General features: G+C 43.1%; 1 protein-coding gene across 5 annotated transcripts in view; it reads right to left on the reverse strand.

The window, feature by feature from the left end:
- Nucleotides 1-2,029: 2,029 nt before the first annotated feature.
- Nucleotides 2,030-19,425, reverse strand: part of LOXL4 (lysyl oxidase like 4) — a 128,005-nt gene continuing 110,609 nt past the window's right edge. For all 5 annotated transcript variants that reach the window (XM_056529561.1, XM_056529560.1, XM_056529562.1 and 2 more), the window contains 4 exons: nt 15,118-15,233; nt 12,229-12,365; nt 6,083-6,194; nt 2,030-2,858 (listed from right to left, as the gene is read on the reverse strand). In XM_056529561.1, coding sequence (XP_056385536.1) covers nt 2,788-2,858; nt 6,083-6,194; nt 12,229-12,365; nt 15,118-15,233 — 436 coding nt within the window. In that variant the 3' untranslated portion in view covers nt 2,030-2,787. The remainder of the gene's footprint in view (nt 2,859-6,082; nt 6,195-12,228; nt 12,366-15,117; nt 15,234-19,425) is intronic.

Here is a 19,425-nt window from a genome sequence, read left to right on the forward strand (position 1 = left end):
ATTGAGGAGAAATAGGGTTAAATAGGCACTGTCAGAATCCAAAACTTTTTATGTTTTGTCAAAACATTAACCTTTTTGAATGTTAGCTCCTTTTTTTAAGAACTTATGGCTTACAAAAAAAAAGACCACTAGGGGTCCCCATACCATCAATAACCATTTTTGTCCCAGAGAAGCACAGGCTAGGACAAAGTCCAGGAAGTAAGGACGGGATTAACACTCCTCTGTGCTCACTCCTGTCCTATCAGACTGCAGCATGAAAAGGGGGAGGGGGTTACAGAGCAGCCTGCAGTGATCGGATGACGAGACTCAGCCCAGCACAGCAGACTCAGAAAGGAAGTGTATGCATGGTGAGTGAGGGCGGGCTCAGTGCTTGCCTCGGACATGACCCTTCCTGAGCAGTGGATATCAGAATGAGTGTGCAGAAGAAAAGAGGGACTTGTGAGTAAAATACAGAAGCTAGACACATAAAGACATGTAAAGAATCTTCATGACCTAGTGAGTAACACATATAAGTATAATTTTTTTCTGTGATATGACAGGTACACTTTAAGCAAGTAGGTTTGTTTTTCCTAAAAATGCTCTTACAATAGTAACAATACAAATATATAATGTACTTGATATTTAATTATTTGTGAGGTACATGGTGTACAAAGACATTGCAACTGTGGTAATACAGTACGTTTGTATGTTTTAATGAAATGTTTCCTGTAATGTGAAGTCTTCATCTGAAGGTTCCATTGGGTAGCTGCAATGTATCTGGGTTTACTTGTCAACTGGTTTTATACGAAACTTAGACAGCACCTTTATAGGGGTTATCCCATGAAAAAATATATATGTATAAATGATAAGAATGTGTAAAAATAAATCAGTTTGTAATATCAATGCATCATTTTTTTCCCCCCTGTGGTCATTTGTGGCAGTGATAGCGCCCCCTAGTCCTTCTGTCAGGTCTTTACAGTCCAGTGTACCTTTAAAGGGGTATTCCACGAAAAAACTATTTTTACATATATACATATACATATATATCAACTGGCTCCAGAAAGTTAAACAGATTTGTGAATTACTTCTATTAAAAAATCTTAATCCTTTCAATAAGTATCAGCTGCTGAAGTTGAGTTGTTGTCTTCTGTCTGGCAACAGTGCTCTCTGCTGACATCTCTGCTTGGCTCGGGAACTGCACAGAGTAGAATAGGTTTGCTATGGGGGATTTGCTTCTAAACTGGGCGGTTCCCGAGACACGTGTCATCAGAGAGCACTTAGACAGAAAAGAACAACTCAACTTCAGAAGCTCATAAGTACTGAAAGGAATGAGATTTTTTAAAAGAAGTAAATTACAAATCTGTTTAATTTTCTGGAGCCAGTTGATAAATAAAAATGTTTTTTTTTTTCTCGGATAACCCCTTTAAATTCAGGCAGTGGTGTAAGGCACTACTGAGAGCAAAATAAGAACCTGAAGCCCTGGACCCCAATACATAAGCTTTAACATCCTCTGTATTTAGAATTTTGGTGTAATTTGTGGTAGGGATGCCTTTGGGCCTAGGTACAACTGCTACCACTATAGCTATGCCCCAGACCGGGAGAGAGAGGCAGGGGCACAATTTGGTGCGGCTCTCACTTGCAACCAACTAAGCAGAATAAATAGTGGGATATAGATGATTGTAACGCAGGTGAAAATGTAAGTTTTAACATAATTTATATGTATAGTTTATACCTTTTTAAAGGGGTACTCCGCTGGAAAACATTTTTTTTTTTTTTAAATTAACTGGTGCCAGAAAGTTAAACATATTTGTAAATTACTTCTATTTAAAAATCTTAATCCTTCCAGTACTTATCAGTTCTGTATGATCCACAGGAAGTTATTTTCTTTTTGAATTTCCTTTCTGTCTGAGCACAGTGCTCTCTGCTGACACCTCTGTCCATTTTAGGAACTGTCCAGATTAGGAGCAAATTCCCATAGCAAACCTATCCTGCTCTGGACTGTTCCTGAGATAGACAGAGGTGTCAGCAGAGAGCACTGTGATCAGACAGAAAGGAAATTCAAAGAAAGAAATAACGTCCTGTGGAGCATACAGCAACTGATAACTACTGGAAGGGTTAAGATTTTTGAATAGAAGTAATTTCTGTCATCAGTTGATTTAAAAAAATTTAATAAAATGTTTTCCAGTGGAGTACCCCTTTAATGTCTGGGGTTCTTTGTGCAAGAAGCTTTGTGGGATAACCTGATCAATAGTTAGAGAGGAACTCTGGTCACCCCCAGTAGGATCCCAATGATCTGCCTTGTAAACTGGAAATGACTATACTTGTGAGTTAAATCCCATGATGCCTCAATTCCAGAATTCCAACCCCCCACTCTGGGTGGAGCTTAGCTGTCACATGATCTGCCCTGATAATTAAGATATAACTGACAGAGTTCCTGGTCAGACCTAACTTGTCCTGGAAAGCCACAGATTGCTACAATGCAGAGACCATACTGTAACAGAGAATACGAGGGACTCTTACAAACACTAAATAGGCCATTTCTTAATTTGTGGGCTCCAAAAACTTGTTCTCCATCAGGTTTGACTGTAAATCTTTCAACAAATTTTCCTAAAAATTGATTGATCTTCTTGATTCGCCCCAGTTCACCCATTCAGTAGTCCTCTTATTTTTGGCAGTCCGATCATGGGGCGAGTTGTTCCGATCAGTAGAGACGTGGCCTATCCAATGTATTTTTGAGGGACAGGTTTGGGGTTGAATCTCCTTCTATATCCAATGGGAACATCTATTTTGATCCCCTTGTAAACCCATCTATACAAGGTTGTTTGCAAGTCTTTGCTGGTTCTCGAACTCCTCTTCCAAATCCGCACTGTATGCGTCACCTGATGAGAGAAAAGAACAATGGTGTTCATCAGCAACGCTATTACACTTTAGAAACCTTGCTTTCTTTCCTCCATCACAAAAAAAAACACAAAAAGGAAAACATTTTTGGCATCTTAGTGAAGCCCCCCCCCACCCCCCACCTAGGGCCCCATAGCATAGCCAGAGTCTTTGACATTGCGTAAACTTCCCTTATTTGACCTTTTTTTGTGGATTTTCTTTATGCTTATGTGGTGCGCCACTGTGGTTAATGGCGGGACCATGTGTATTGTGGTGTGAGTGGTGGGATCAGATGTTATTAACCCCCGGGGGTCAGATGGTATTAACCCCTATGTGTTCGTGATGCCAGTGTGGTTTTCGGGTTCCAGAAAACCACTCGCCTGGATTTTCCGCTATCCCACGGTCTAGTAGTGAATAAAGAGTCCACAACTAGTTTGGGTCAAACGGAGGCTTTACTGAGCAGAAGACCGGTGTAATTATCTTCACAGCTATGGCCAGATTTCCAAGAGAGGTGGCCAGGACCCAGAGGACCTCGCAGCTTGCTGGACCAATACTTGCAATGACCAAACTTGACGTGACTATGTGCAGGACTCGACTAGATGTAGTGGCAGCAGACATAGACTTGAGACTTACTGTTGACTGGATAGACGTCAGCCTCTGGAAGGCCACAAAGCTAAACACTTGCCCTGAGATCTCTGGCAGCTGCCTCAGCAAAGACTTAGATGTTACTCTCTAAGTCTGAGGAAAAGCTAGCTAATTGTAATGGCCGCCTCTTTATATAGTGGGGGCTGGACTAAAGCCCATTGGTCAAGCTGTGGGTCATAGGTTAAGCTGGTGCTCTCTGGGAGTACTTGTGACAACAGATCATGTGACTGCATAACATGACACGTGAAAGGCTTACTCACACGTCCTTGAGACCTCCCACAGGTCCTTTATACTATCTATACATAAGGATCCTGTCTATGAATTAAAGTGACATACACACCATATAAAACAACAGGGGGAGACCCTGCAGGGGAGCCCCCAGGTCACTGAGGAACTCAACCTGACAGGGCCTACAGGTAGTATAGGACCATGTACCTGTACTGGGACATTACACTTACATGAGGGTTATTCTCATTTTTGTTCACCGCGATGGATCTTTAGAAAATTATTCTCATCTTAAGGAACTACTTCCTCTATATTAAAAATCTTTGTTGCGGGAACAAGCCAAATGTTCGAGCTTTATGGTCTGGCCTAGATTTAAAGGGGTACTCCACTGCTCAGTGTTTGGAACAAACTGTTCTGAACGCTGGAGCCAGTGCCGGGAGCCCCTCATGATGTCACGCCCCGCTCCCTCAATGCAAGTCTATGGGAGGGGGCGTGGCATCCGCCACGCCCCCTCCCATAGACTTGCATTGAGGCGGTGGGGCGTGATGTCATAAGGGGGTGGGGCTATGACATCACGAGCTCCCGACACTGGCTCCAGCGTTCAGAACAGTTTGTTCCAAACGCTGAGCAGCAGAGTACCCCTTTAATGCCATTGTACCCCCTCTGGTACCTAGTGCCCTTCCTCCACTCTGCTATGGGTCACAAGTATGTGCAAACTGCTAGACTCTCAATGGCCCAGTCGCTCAAGTTTTACAGCATTTATTCGGCTTTCTACCAAGGTGTTTGTTCATGATTCTCCTGTTACTAATCTATCTTATATATTTGACCTTGTCTAGCTTTCTGCTGCCTGTCCTGAACTCTGACAGTAAGCCGTATGTGAATGACCTCCATCTGCCTTGACCTATAAATTGTTTGACTATTATTCCTGCCTGTCACCTTGGTACCTCGTTCTGGTGTCGAGTCCATATATATGTGACTATTAATTATATTATAGACTATAAAGCTTAGGAATCCCCTGTGGGAAAGTCCACTCCCCTTTTCAGGGATTGAGAGTGAAGAACTCCCAATTTCTTAGACTCTGTTCCCTGGTGTTAAGCCAAAGCCAAATATTGTAGTGACTCAGAGGGTCCACGTCTCCATTAGACCATTGTTACATGCACTTTTCATAAATGTTGAGATCAAAGCCACCACCTAGTAGTACGAGGGCCAGGGCAGGGCAAGCTTCTGAACGGATCTAAACTAAACTATGAATCCCTGTATTTATGTCAACATTAAGGGATCCATGTATATTACTTTTATAGTAGATGGCGGCAAACAAAACTTTTGCCCCGGTCTTAGGCTGTAGGAGCAGCTCATGTAGCTGCTATGGAACCACTCAAGACTGGACTTTAATGGGTAGTGAGAACCTTCTAAGACACTTATTCCTCCTTTAAATCTAGATAGTCTCAGCGGGCTAATTCACATACTTGTACCACATAATTGTCCTTGTACACATACTATACTTACTTTTATTATAATAACATACTCTAATATTATTCTATTTGTTTAAGATATTGTGCATTTTATATATTTGTAGGAATTACTTAACTTACTTTGGACGCATTACTCCTTAATGTACTATACAGTGCTTCGCGACTTTGTCAAGATGTATCTTATGTGTCATTTTGTTTGTTTTATGTTTATTGTATTAACTTGTACTTAAAACTCCTAACAAAAAACTATTTAAGCTGATAATTGATAATACCAAGCATATTGAAAGGGGTACTTCGCCCCTAGACATCTTATCCCCTGTCCAAAGGAAGAAGGAGACCCCCGCGATCTTCCTGCTGCACCCGGTGTTCATTTAGAGTGTTGGGTGCAGCTCCGGAGGCTCGTGACATCACGTCCGCGCCCCGCTGGTGATGTTACTTCCACGCCCCCCCAAAGCAAAACATTGGGGGGGGCATGAACGCCGTCACGCCCCCTCCGATAGACTTGCGTTGAGGGGGTATGACTGTGACGTCACAAGCCTCTACCCTGCATCGCCAGTCGTCCGGCACGGAGCAAAGTTCATTCCGTACACTGGATGTCTGGGGTGCTGCAGCCGAGATCACAGGGGTCCCCAGCGGTGGGACCCTCCCGATCAGACATCTTATCCCCTATTCTTTGGATAGGGGATAAGATGTCTAGGGGCGGAGTATCCCTTTAAGTCATGAAGTGATTAGGTGTGTGATGGTGTCAAGTGGTTTCAGAAAGGGACCTAATTTTTATGGTTGCTATGGTAATCCTCTTCCTTTCTATGTTCCTTTGCTCCAGGTTAACGTAAACTAAGCTTCATCCTTCCTCAGTGTATATAGTGGTTGAAAGGCGTCTTTACCTGTGTGACAATTATGCATCCATATACGATGGCCGTCGAACTTGCACCGACACCTCATCACGTTGTTTCTGAAATCCGATTCTGCTACTTCAAATTTTGGGTTCAAAATGACCTATAAATAATAAGGGAGAAGCGGTGGCCGCTCTATATTATTCATTTTACAACATAAGAAATAAAATTCTGCAATCTATTAGACTCTATAGGAATTCCATTCGGCCAATCTGCTAGATGCTCTGAACAAGCTAATATGGCTGTAAACCTTAGACCCAAGGTCAGCACATCCAGTATTCTGGTAATGGGCCCACGATATATCAAGCAGCTCCTGGATGAATTGTATCTTTACCCCAGTGACATTGTGGGTAATGACTATAGATTTATGAAGAGTAATGCGGTGCTGGAGACAGAGCTGCTAATATCGGGATTCGGTCATATTTATTTCATCTAACTTGCAAACCAACACAAAAAAATCCCTGTTCTGTTTATAGAAGAAGAGGATTTATGGTCGTTCTGGGTTCAGAATGGATTTTTACGAAATCAGAAGATGTACGGTATTTCACGTTTTATTCTCAGATTAGAGACCGTCTTTTCATATTTATTTTATTGTTACAGCCGCAGCTCATTGTGAAGGACCTGGGTGGATTCCTTCGACCGAGTCGTATCCAGATGTATTATGGATCCGTCATGTAGTGCCCCAGTGGGTCCATACTGCACCTCTGTGTGCCATATATATTATACAGTGGTCCCTCAACATACGATGGTAAGCCGTTCCAAATGAACCATCGTTTGTTGAAACCATCGTATGTTGAGGGATCCGTGCAATGTAAAGTATAGGAGGTAATACTCACGTGTCCCCGCCGCTCCGGAGCCGTCACCGCTGCCCTGGATGTCGCCCTCCATTGCTGTTGCCACATCCCGGGGTGTCCCCGTCGCTCCGGAACGTCTCTGCTGCCCTGGATCCTCGCTCTCCGTCACCGCCATCACGTCGCTACGCACGCTGCTCCTATTGGATGACGGGACGGCGTGCGTGACGACGTGATGACGTTGAAGGAGAGCGACGGCGGAGCAGGAGACCCCGAAGAGGACGCTCCGGAGCCCCGAGGACAGGTAGGAGACATCACCGGAGCACATGGGGCACCGTAAACGGCTATCCGGTGGCAGCTGAAGCAGTCTGCGCTGCCGGATAGCCGTTTATGCGATGGCCCCGACATACAAAAGCATCGTATGTTGATGCTGCCTCCAACATGCGATGGCCTCTGAGAGGCCATCGTATCTTGAAATGATCGTATGTCGGGGCCATCGTAGGTCGGGGGGTCACTGTATGTACTGTACTACTATGGCTGAGAAAAGCGGGGCAGGCACCAATGCTGGAGCACTAGGGGTTAATAACACAGCCTGAGGAGTAGAACGGCGCAGAGGTTTATGGATGAGCAAACTCCAGGGGGTGCCAATCAAGTTTGTTCAGGAGTAGTATATGCAATACACAATATAGAAAAAAGTAGATTGCACTCACCCAATGGATAAGTTAAAACATCCTCTATATTGAGTGTTCACTTTAAAATATTTCGAAGGAAAAGGTAGAGAGATGCGGTCAGCATAAGCTGACTGACCGGCCTTGGCCGGTCAGTCAGCTTATGCTGCCCGCATCTCTCTACCTTTTCCTTCAATATATTGGGTGAGTGCAATCTACTTTTTTCTATATTGTGTATTGCATATACTACTCCTGAACAAACTTACTGCTCCTGAACAAAAAGATATTTACCAGGAGTGCAATAGCAAAAATTCGTTTTAAAGACCTTCCAGTACTTATCAGCTGCTGTATGCTCCAGAGGAAGTTGTGTAATTCTTTTCTATCTGACCACAGTGCTCTCTGCTGACACTTCTGTCCATGTCAGGAACTGTCCAGAGCAGGAGAGGTTTGCTATGGGGATTTGTTCCTGCTCTGGACAATTTGTGACATGGACAGAGGTGTCAGCAGAGAGCACTGTGGTCAGACAGAAAAGAACTACACAGCTTACTGTGGATCACAAAGCAGCTGATAAGTACTGAAAGGATTAAGATTTTTAAATAGAAGTAATTTACAAATCTGTTTAACTTTCTGGCACCAGTTGATATATAAAAAATAGTTTTCCACTGGAGTACCCCTTAAAACCCAGATAAGCCAAGGTAAGAGAATAACTTTGCAGAGATCTATATCAGGTCCTCTAGAAATCTGTCTGACAGGCGCCCAGTCCCCCAACATCCCCACCCCTCTCCCACAGAAAACTTTCTGCACCTTCTCTTTTGGAGGTCTCATAGAATGAACACAATCTGCTATCCTAATATCCTGGCTGGGAGCCTCTTCGATCTCTTTTCATCACTCAAAATGTGCTAAATTCTGTAATAAACACTTGTCATGGTAATGACTGACACAAACAGATGCATTTCGTGACTACTCAGCAAGATGAACGCGCATTTCTGCAGATTTAGCCGCCAATAGCAGAATGGACTTATTCCAGAATATTACAGACAGTCGGTAACTTTAAATAGAACAATCACGAAAAAAGGATCTGTCACAATATCCACATTTTCCATTTCACGTCTCATTAATTAACTATTTGGCGGTCACAATGATAAGGGTTATGCTGGGTGTAGTAGTCTCTGAGTGGTGCTCCCCCTAGGTTCCTCTGTGACCCACAACCTTTTGTCAAATAAAGCTGCTTAAAGGGGTTATCCAGGAAAAAACTTTTTTTTATATATCAACTGGTTCCAGAAAGCTAAACAGATTTGTAAATTGCTTCTATTAGAAAAATCTTAATCCTTTCAGTAGTTATGAGCTTCTGAAGTTAAGGTTGTTCATTTCTGTCTATGTCCTATTAGAGGCAAATCCCCATAGCAAACCTCTTCTAAACTGGGCGTTTCCTGAGACAGGTGTCATCAGAGAAGACTTAGACAGAAAAGAACAACCTTAACTTCAGAAGCTCATAAGTACTGAAAGGATTAAGATTTTTTAATATGAAGTAATTTACAAATCTGTTTTACTTTCTGGAGCCAGTTGATATATAAAAAAAAAAGTTTTTTCCTGAAATACCCCTTTAACCATACAAAGCATAGGAATGAGACTTCTGACACTAGGATTTTATGAAACACCTTAAAGGGGTACTCTGCCCCTAGACATCTTATCCCCTATCCAAAGGACAGGGGTTAAGATGTCTCAGCTGCACTGGATGTGCACGGAAGGAACTTGGCTCCGTGCCGGATGACTGGCAATGCAGCGTGGAGGCTCGGGACGCCATGGCCACGCCCCACTTGTGACATCACGGCCACGCCCCCTCAATGCAAGTCTATGGGAGGGGGTGTGACGGACGTCACACCCCCTCCCATAGACTTGCATTGAGGGGGCGTGGCTGTGATGTCACGAGCCTCTGGGGCTGCATCCGATGCTCTAAACGAACGCCGGCTGCAGCTGGGAGATCACGGAGTCCCCAGCACCGGGACCCCCGTGATCAGACATCTTATTCTATTCCTTTGGATATGAGATAAGACGTCTAGGGGCGGAGTACCCCTTAAAGGGTCTACTCACATGGCCTCAAATTAAGGCCCATAGACTTCTATGGGATTCCGCACTCCCATTCACACTTCTGAATTTCTGCTTGCGGAATCCCATAGAAGTCTATGGGCCTTCATTTGAGATGGAATTCCGCAAGTGGAAATTCTGCCGTGTGAATAGACCCCAACTTTACTCAACTCCTTTTGTAAAGCCAGAGAAATACAAATACCTGTACATATTTGAATAGTACAGCATATGAGTCAGGAGAATGTAGATTTGGCTACTGCCCCTTGAAATAGTGCTACAGCTTGGCTGAATATTAGAAATCTTGGAGAGACCTAAGCACCTGCGAATGAACTGGTCTCCTGCAGATTTGTATGTGCAGGGATTTATGGTTCTTTACCTCACAAAGTCCAAATTACTAAAACTACTGGATGAAGATTTTTAAAGGGGTACTCCGGTGGATAACGTTTTTTTATTTTTATTTTTTTAAATCAACTGGTGCCAGAAAGTTAAACAGATTTGTAAATTAAATCTATTAAAAAATCTTAATCCTTCCAGTACTTATGAGCTGATGAAATTATTTTCTTTTTGGAACACAGAGCTCTCTGCTGACATCACGAGCACAGTGCTCTCTGCTGACATCTCTGTCCATTTTAGGAACTGGCCAGAGCAGCACGTTTGCTATGGGGATTTTCTCCTACTCTGGACAGTTCCTGAAATGGACAGAGGTGTCAGCAGAGAGCGCTGTGCTCGTGATGTCAGCAGAGAGCTCTGTGTTCCAAAAAGAAAATAATTTTCTCTGTAATATTCAGCAGCTAAGAAATACTGGAAGGATTAAGATTTTTTAATAGAAGTGATTTAAAAATCTGTTTAACTTTTTGGCACCAGTTGATTTAAAAAATAAATAAAAAATAAAAGTTTTCCACCGGAGTACTCCTTTAAGGTTGGTTAAACCTGATTGTAAGCTCAAAAGAGATCAGTGAAAGGCGGAAAGGTCCTTGTACAACTTATCCTTACTTGAAAATACTCTCCCTTTTGGAGGCTAAGATAATATAGAACGTATTCCTTGCAGCGTGGACCTGAACCTAGCTTAGGAATAGTAACCGAAGCTACATGTGGAATAGATATTTGTAGGCCTATTTAGCAATGATTGGACCTAGCTGATACAAGTGGGATTTTGGCAAAGGCCAGGCTCTACAGTACAACAGATGAGAGGAAGAGAGGCCTAGGGAACTTGTTCTGCTGTCACTGGCCAGGAGATAACATGTGACTATCTCACCATTTAGCTGTACATGTCAGACATGTGAGAGATATTAATCGTCGTCACTCTGGTTACCTCAGTGTACCTTCCCCTCAGTAATGGGAGAGGGAAGATTTATTTTGAGTTAAGACAAGAGTGGCAACATTTTTTGACTTTTTATGGTCCTTTTCTAGCATTGCTATACATTTGAGGTTGTCATCTAATTTAAAGGGGTACTCTGCTGCTGAACGCTAGAGCCGGCGCCGGCAGCTCGTGACATCATAGTCCCGCCCTCTCATGAAGTCACGTCCTGCCCCCTCAATGCAAGTCTATGGGAGGGGGCTTGATAGCTGTCACGCCCCCTCCCATAGACTTGCATTGAGAGGGCGGGACATGACTTCACGAGCTCCCGGCGCCGTCTCTGGCTTTCGGAACAGTTTGTTCCAAGCACTGATCAGCGGAGCACCCCTTTATGGTAACATTTTTTCTTTGCTTTTAAAGCCTGCTGTATACGGATCCCTCTTGAGTAGAACGTGTAGTCCTTTTCCCTGTCGTGCATACATCTCCATATGTCCAAGAGAGTGAGGGTGGAGAGAAGACATCAGTGCGGGGGGCAGGGAGAGGGCATGGCAGCACTGCTCCAGTAACGAGTGCAGGGAGGATGAACAGCTGATGACTGCTGGGGCTTCAGGAGACTGAGAAAGCTGGGTTGCATGCAGTATGTGTACCACCCAGCTTTCCAAGTCTCCTGAACAGCCCCAATATGGCTGCTTTACCAGACATATATTCTCTTCAGGAGACTGCCAAAGCTGGGTGGCAGGCAGTACATAGTACAGGGCTCATTGTACTCCGTCAGTATTCCTTAAGAGATTCCCAGCAAGCTTGTAGCAACTCGACAACTCTAGTGGGTACACTGGTTCTGTGGCGGCCATTGTTTCTGTGATGCTTTGTCTGTGGGGTGGAGTGGCCCGGAGCCGGGGGGCTTGGTTGGGCAGCAGTGGGGCTGCCCGGCCACTGGGTCATTCCCCCTGTGGGCTTGGTGTCGCGGAGGCAGTGGTCACCACCCAGCACTACACCTGTGTTAGGTTAGGGGCCCATCTGAATAGGTGGCCTTGACATGGCGAGTCGGCTTGTACTTTTTGATCAAAATGTATAAGAACAACCTGTTAGTGTTTGAATTTATGCTGAGAAGCAATTAGATCAAATTATAAATGGTGGATGTGCGGCCATGTTACTGTTTCTCTATTTTTGTTTAACTCTCGTGGGTAGTAGCTGAAGCTGCTTTACTGGGACACCATGACTATACCTATAAATCCAGCTTTGGGGCTTTTGTGATAGACTATGCCAAAAATCATTAACCAAGAAGGACCTTCTCACCTGGAAAATATAGTCCCCAGGGCCAACATCTGTGATATCCACCCACTGGCAGTCAATGTCATGTCGATAGGTGTCCCAACAACCCACGGTTATTCCTTGTTCACCGAAGTTGGCGCATTCATATCTCTTTTGTATTCCTGTGTATTAAAGGCACGGTTATTTTCACACTATCTGAGACGTGCAGCTTAGCTTTTCCAATTCCCCAACCCGACGTGTAGTATCAATTAGTTTAGGAGATGAAAGCGGGAAATGTATTTGGAGTTTACAGGCTGTGCATAAAATTATCATCACAAAATATTAAAAGGTGACTTAAAAGTAAAAAATGAAAAGTACAGGTGAAAGTGCTGAGTGGATCATATTAATACGGAAATAGGAAGTTTGCTAATTTTCTCAACATTTTCATATGAAAAGCACGGAGGGGAACAATTCTAAAAGTAAAACTTATGAAAGAAAAACAGTGTGTTACGTAACACATTGGCTATTGAGACAAACCCTACCCTAGCCTTAAATGGGTACTCCTGCGTTCTGAACATTTTGTGATGTCACGGCCACGCCCCCTCTATAGACATGAATGGAAGGGCATGGCATGATGTCACGAGGGGGCGTGGCTGTGACATCACGACCCCTGCTGCAGGAACCAAGTGTTTGTTTAGAACGCCGGATGTTGAGGGAGATCGCGGGGGTTATGCTGCTCCTTTGGATAGGGGATAAGATGTCTAGCAGCGGAGTACCCCTTAAAATATATTCTGCTGTCCCCAAAAACATCATATAATGCTGGGTTTACCTCCAGTCTCCCGCAGGTCCCAATTTCAGTGTTCTGCCACTCCAGTCTTCTGCCTGCTTCCAAGACCAAAGGTCAGTGCAGGACCTTACCACTTAGTCAATCACTGGTCACAGTGGTGGCCAATGATTGGCTGAGAGGACAGGTCCAGCATGCAGAAGAGATGAGCAGCAAGGGATCAGAAGGGGCCTCAACAGAAGTTGCAGCAGAGGCTGCAGGGGACCAGGGGAAGGTGAGTATCGCTTTTTTCTTTTCTTTTTTTTTTTTTGCTACTGCCCCACCATTATATGAAGTTTTTTTTAATACACTGGAATACCCCTTTAGGTCTTATAGAAAAAGTGGCTTGCACTTTGGAGAACTCAATATGAGCATGTATTGCATACCCAGCAGTGGCCACTGCAAGAGAAATATGTGGCCACCCAAGGCAAATCTGATCAATGGGAATTTCAGCTGCTGGGAATATGTTGATCAGCTGATCTCCAGTGGGTCCTAATAAAAAAACATTCACTTTCTTAGCCACTTATTGTATTTTATATGGACAATTTCTACTCATAAGGAGAATTTCTAGTATATTTTGTTAACTTGGCGGATGGGATTTACATCCTTGTAACCTAAAAAACATTATTGAGGTTGCAGACGATGAGCCAGCAAGGAATGCTGGAAAGGTTAAAGGGGTACTCCACCCCTAGACATCTTATTCCCTATTCAAACGATAGGGGATAAGATGTCTGAACGCTGGGGTCCAGCCACTGGGGACCGCCGCAATCTCCCTGCTGCACCCGTTTGTTTATTTAGAGTGTTGGCTGCCGTGCTGGGGAGCTGGAGGCTTGTGACATCACGGCCACGCCCCCTCAATGCAAGTCTATGGGAGGGGGCGTGACATCTGTCACGCCCCCTCCCATAGACTTGCATTGAGGGGGTGTGGCCGTGATGTCACGAACGGGGCACAGCCGTGATGTCACGAGCCTCCGCCCCACATCACCAGTCATCCGACACGTTCCGTGCACCGGATGTCTAGGGTGCCACAGCCAAGACATTTAATCTCCTGAAGCCTGTATAATTGTGAATGCAGCTCCGATTTTAAATATAGGTTATAACTCTGGATCAGTACAAGATAAGAAATGTAATGCCTTTTTTAAGTTGCTCAACTTTCTATGTAGATTCATTTAATAGAGAGATAGAGAGATGGATATATAGATAGATATGAGATGGATAGACAGAGATAGATATGAGATAGATAGATATGAGAGAGAGAGATAGATAGATATGAGATAGATAGATATGAGATAGATAAATATGATATAGATACATAGATAGATAGATATGATATATATATATATATATATATATATGAGATAGATAGATAGATAGATAGATATGAGATAGATCTGAGATAGATAGATAGATAGATAGATAGATATGAGAGAGAGAGATAGATATGATATATATCTATATATATATATATATATATATATGAGATAGATGATTGATAGATAGATAGATAGATAGATATGAGATAGATAGATTGATAGATATGAGATAGATCTGAGATAGATAGAGATAGATAGATATGAGATAGATACATAGATAGATAGATAGATAGATATATAGATATGATATATATATGTATGAGATAGATAGATAGATAGATAGATTGATAGATATGAGATAGATCTGATATAGCTAGAGATAGATAGATAGATATGAGAGAGAGAGATATGAGATAGATAAATAGATAGATATGAGATAGATCGATACATAGATAGATAGATAGATAGATAGATGACAGATAGATATGAGATAGATAGATAGATAGATATGAGATAGATCTGAGATAGATAGATTGATAGATATGAGATAGATAGAAATAGATAGATAGGAGATAAATAAATAGATAGATAGATAGATGTATAGATAGATAGATAGAGATAGATATTTTGATAGAGAGATATGAGATAGAGAGATATGAGATAGATAGATAGATATAATTTTGCCTATAGGTGAAAAATACCCATTAAAGAGAGGTTATCTTTGGTTATCTATGGGCTCTGTTGTCTTCCATAAGGATAACCCACAGTATCTCCAATAGTTTATATATCAGTACAAACCTTTCCCACAATTGGTGTCCTCCAAGCAAAAACTGGCTTTATGTCCTTCAGCAACTTTGGATCCATTCAATGTCAGGAGGTCGTAGTGGGTGAAAACTTCAATACTGTGATAATGCCTGCAGTATAAAAATATAATAATAGTCAGGCCTGACGCTCATAAACAGCAGTGGATGAAGATATAGATAGAGACATGGTGGATAGTAGTGTTGGGCGTGAATATTCGCATTTCAAATTTTTATCACGAATATCGCAAATTCCCAAATTCGCGAATAATGCGAATATATTCGCTATATATTCAAAATTGCGAATATTTGCTTTTTTCGCATATGTGAATATTTGCATATTCCTTCTTTTCACTTGTGGGCCAATTAGAATGATGCAAATACACTTGTCAGAGGTTATCAACAACATCCCTAGCAACCAATAGTAAAGTTGCCCATCCCCTCACTGTTTTCTTCCTCGAATAAGCGAATATGCGAATATAACGAATATGCGAAATATAGGATGAATATTCATCTATATATTCGCGAAATATCGCAAATTCGAATATGGGCAATGGCGCTCATCACTAGTGGATAGCTATGATACAAGTGATGTTATTACATACAAATTAAAGGGGGCTGCCAACACTGTACTCGGAGTCTATGTATGGAGCTTTTTCCGGACCACTGAGAGAATATAAAGAGATTCCACCCACCCTGTGCTCTAAAATATCTCACGGCTGTCCGGGCATGCTGGGAGTTGTAGTTTTGCAACAGCTGGAGGCACACTGGTTGGGAAGCACTGCCTTAGAATATCTGTATATTTCCTCTGCAAGGTAAATGAGCAGCCGCAGCCACGTCAACAGTAACATATGACTTAAAGGGGCACTCCGGTGGAAAACAATTTTCTTTATATCAATTGGTGTCAGGATGTTAAACAGATTTGTAAATTACTTCTGTTTAGAAATCTTAATCCTTCCAGTACTTAACAGCTGCTGTATACTACAAAGGAAGTTCTTTTCTTTTTGAATTTATTTTCTGTCTGACCACAGTGCTCTCTGCTGACACCTCTGTCCATGTCAAGAACTGTCCAGAGTACAAGCAAACCCCCATAGAAAACATCTCCTGCTCCGGACATTTGCTGACATGGACAGAGGTGTCAGCAGAGAGCACTGTGATCAGACAGAAAATTAATTCAAAAAGAAAAGAACTTCCTTTGTAGTATACAGCAGCTGATAAGTACTGGAAGGATTAAGATGTTTAAATATAAGTAAATTACAAATCTGTTTAACTTTCTGGTACCAGTTGATTTGAAAAAAAGATGTTTTCCACCGGAGTACTCCTTTAAACTGGTTGCTATGCACTTGCTTCCCCTGGAAAAATATGAGAAAAACTGTTTGCTATAGACTCACTGATTGAAAACCTTGTATAAATCCAACAATAATCTGGGAATGTATGATGGACTGTATGTTGTATCCCTGGTAATCTGTCCGTTTTTTATCTCCATTCGCACTGTTATGTAAGTAGAGAAGGAGAAAAGCAGCGTGACAGCAGACATGTCCGGCCATTACCCACCTTAGGTTACTACGAATCCGATTTTTCTCCCTATACATTTAGATTAAACCTATTTTGACCAATTGTGTTTCCAGCTATCAGGGCCGGCTCTGCCTATAGGCAAAATAGGCAGCTGCCTACAGCCCCCTCTTGATGGGGGGCGCCGCTCTGCGTGCCACAAGAAAGTTAGACAACCAGCATCCGAACCATTCGTTTAGCCAGCAGCATGAGGAGGAGGTTTGTTACAGTGTGTCACCCCAGTAGTAAGCTAATTACACGAGGAGGGGACTTGTTACAGTGTATCAACCCAGTAGTAAGGAGATTACATGAGGAGGAGATTTGTTACAGTGTGTCACCCCAGTAGTAAGGAGATTACATGAGGAGGAGGTTTGTTACTGTGTGTCACCCCAGTAGTAAGGAGATTACATGAGGAGGAGATTTGTTACAGTGTGTCACCCCAGTAGTAAGGAGCTTACATGAGGAGGAGGTTTGTTACAGTGTGTCACCCCAGTAGTAAGGAGATTACATGAGGAGGGGACTTGTTACAGTGTATCAACCCAGTAGTAAGGAGATTACATGAGGAGGAGATTTGTTACAGTGTGTCACCCCAGTAGTAAGGAGATTACATGAGGAGGGGATTTGTTACAGTGTGTCACCCCAGTAGTAAGGAGATTACATGAGGAGGGGACTTGTTACAGCGTATCAACCCAGTAGTAAGGAGATTACATGAGGAGGAGATTTGTTACAGTGTGTCACCCCAGTAGTAAGGAGATTACATGAGGAGGAGGTTTGTTACAGTGTGTCACCCCAGTAGTAAGAAGATTACATGAGGAGGGGACTTGTTACAGTGTATCAACCCAGTAGTAAGGAGATTACATGAGGAGGAGATTTGTTACAGTGTGTCACCCCAGTAGTAAGGAGATTACATGAGGAGGGGACTTGTTACAGTGTATCAACCCAGTAGTAAGGAGATTACATGAGGAGGAGATTTGTTACAGTGTGTCACCCCAGTAGTAAGGAGATTACATGAGGAGGAGGTTTGTTACAGTGTGTCACCCCAGTAGTAAGAAGATTACATGAGGAGGGGACTTGTTACAGTGTATCAACCCAGTAGTAAGGAGATTACATGAGGAGGAGATTTGTTACAGTGTGTCACCCCAGTAGTAAGGAGATTACATGAGGAGGGGACTTGTTACAGTGTATCAACCCAGTAGTAAGGAGATTACATGAGGAGGGGACTTGTTACAGTGTATCAACCCAGTAGTAAGGTGGGGCATGTCAAATGGCGGGCCAATGTGCGGAGTCAAGGGAGGCGGCAAAATTCGCTTTTTCCTAGGGTGGCAAAAAGCTCTGCCTGCTATTAATATGCCATCCCTGGTGCCTCTAGTACAGTATAGTATCTGCAGCTGCCTGCCAACATCTTGGGAGCCACATGTTAAAGGGGTACTCCGGTGTCTCTGCTGACATCACGAGCACAGTGCTCTCTGCTGACATCTCTGTCCATTTTAGGAACTGTCCAGAGCAGCATATGTTTGCTATGGGGATTTTCTCCTACTCTGGGCAGTTCCTAAAATGGACAGAGATGTCAGCAGAGAGCACTGTGCTCGTGATGTCAGCAGAGAGCACTGTGTTCCAAAAAGAAAATAATTTCCTTTATAGTATTCCGTAGCTAATAAGTACTGGGAGGATTAAGATTTCTTAATAGAAGTCATTTACAAATCTGTTTAACTTTCTGGCATCAGTCGATAAAAAAAAAAAAAGTTTTCCATCGGAGTACCCCTTTAAGGGCCTCTATGGCTTTCCATACATATAGGATATGACAGATACAGATATGTGGATGCTGGCTGTCTCCATAAACCAGAAAATATATATTGATCAATATTGGGAGCCTGTGCTGTGGCAAAACATCATTTTTTAAGGGGGTTGTCTTCTATAATAAATAATACTGAAATCCTTTATTAGTGAGTTAATAAAAAGAAGGGGGGGGGGTCTCTGTCCATTCCCATCTTTTAGCCAGGAAGAAGAGTGGCTACAAAAAGTGTCTCTTGCGCTGGAGGACTCAGCATGTCTATGTATTACCCAATTCACTCGCTGATTTAAATAGAAACTGTGTAATGCTTCATTCCTCCTGTGGGGGTGCTATAGGGCAATTGAACATTTGCTGCTTGTTCCCCTCAGAAATTATATCTGATCGCTAGGACAGGAGATTGTACTTTTTGTTAGGGTCTTATCTAACACAAAAAGTGGACAATCCCTTTAAAGGGGTACTCCACTGCTCAGCGTTTCGAACAAACTGTTCCGAATGCTGGAGCCGGCACCGGGAGCTCGTTATGTCATAGCCCCACACCATCATGACATCCCGCCCCCTCAATGAAAGTCTATGGGAGGGGGCGTGACAGCTGTCACGCCCCCTCCCATAGACTTGCATTGAGGGGAGGGATGTGGCAACATAAGAGGGGGCAGGGCTGAGACATCACAAGCTCCCGGCATTGGCTCCAGCGTTCGGAACAGTTTGTTCCAAACGCTGAGCAGCGGAGTACCCCTTTAATCTACTACCTATACCAGTCCGAAGCAACTATAGAATCAGAAATTGTCATTTTCATGGTCACCAGCAGGGGTGCTGGATATACTGGGTCTCACCTCCATTGTGCAGAACCGGCCATTTCCATATTAGCAATGCCGGCTAATACACCCTGTATCTCTGGAACTGTGGATCCAGGTAAGTGATCCCTCATTGTAATCCAGTTCAACCGCAGTTCGTTGTCAGTTTCCC

The sequence above is a fragment of the Hyla sarda genome, chromosome 7 (genome assembly GCF_029499605.1).
Source record: "Hyla sarda isolate aHylSar1 chromosome 7, aHylSar1.hap1, whole genome shotgun sequence".
NCBI lineage: Eukaryota > Metazoa > Chordata > Amphibia > Anura > Hylidae > Hyla > Hyla sarda.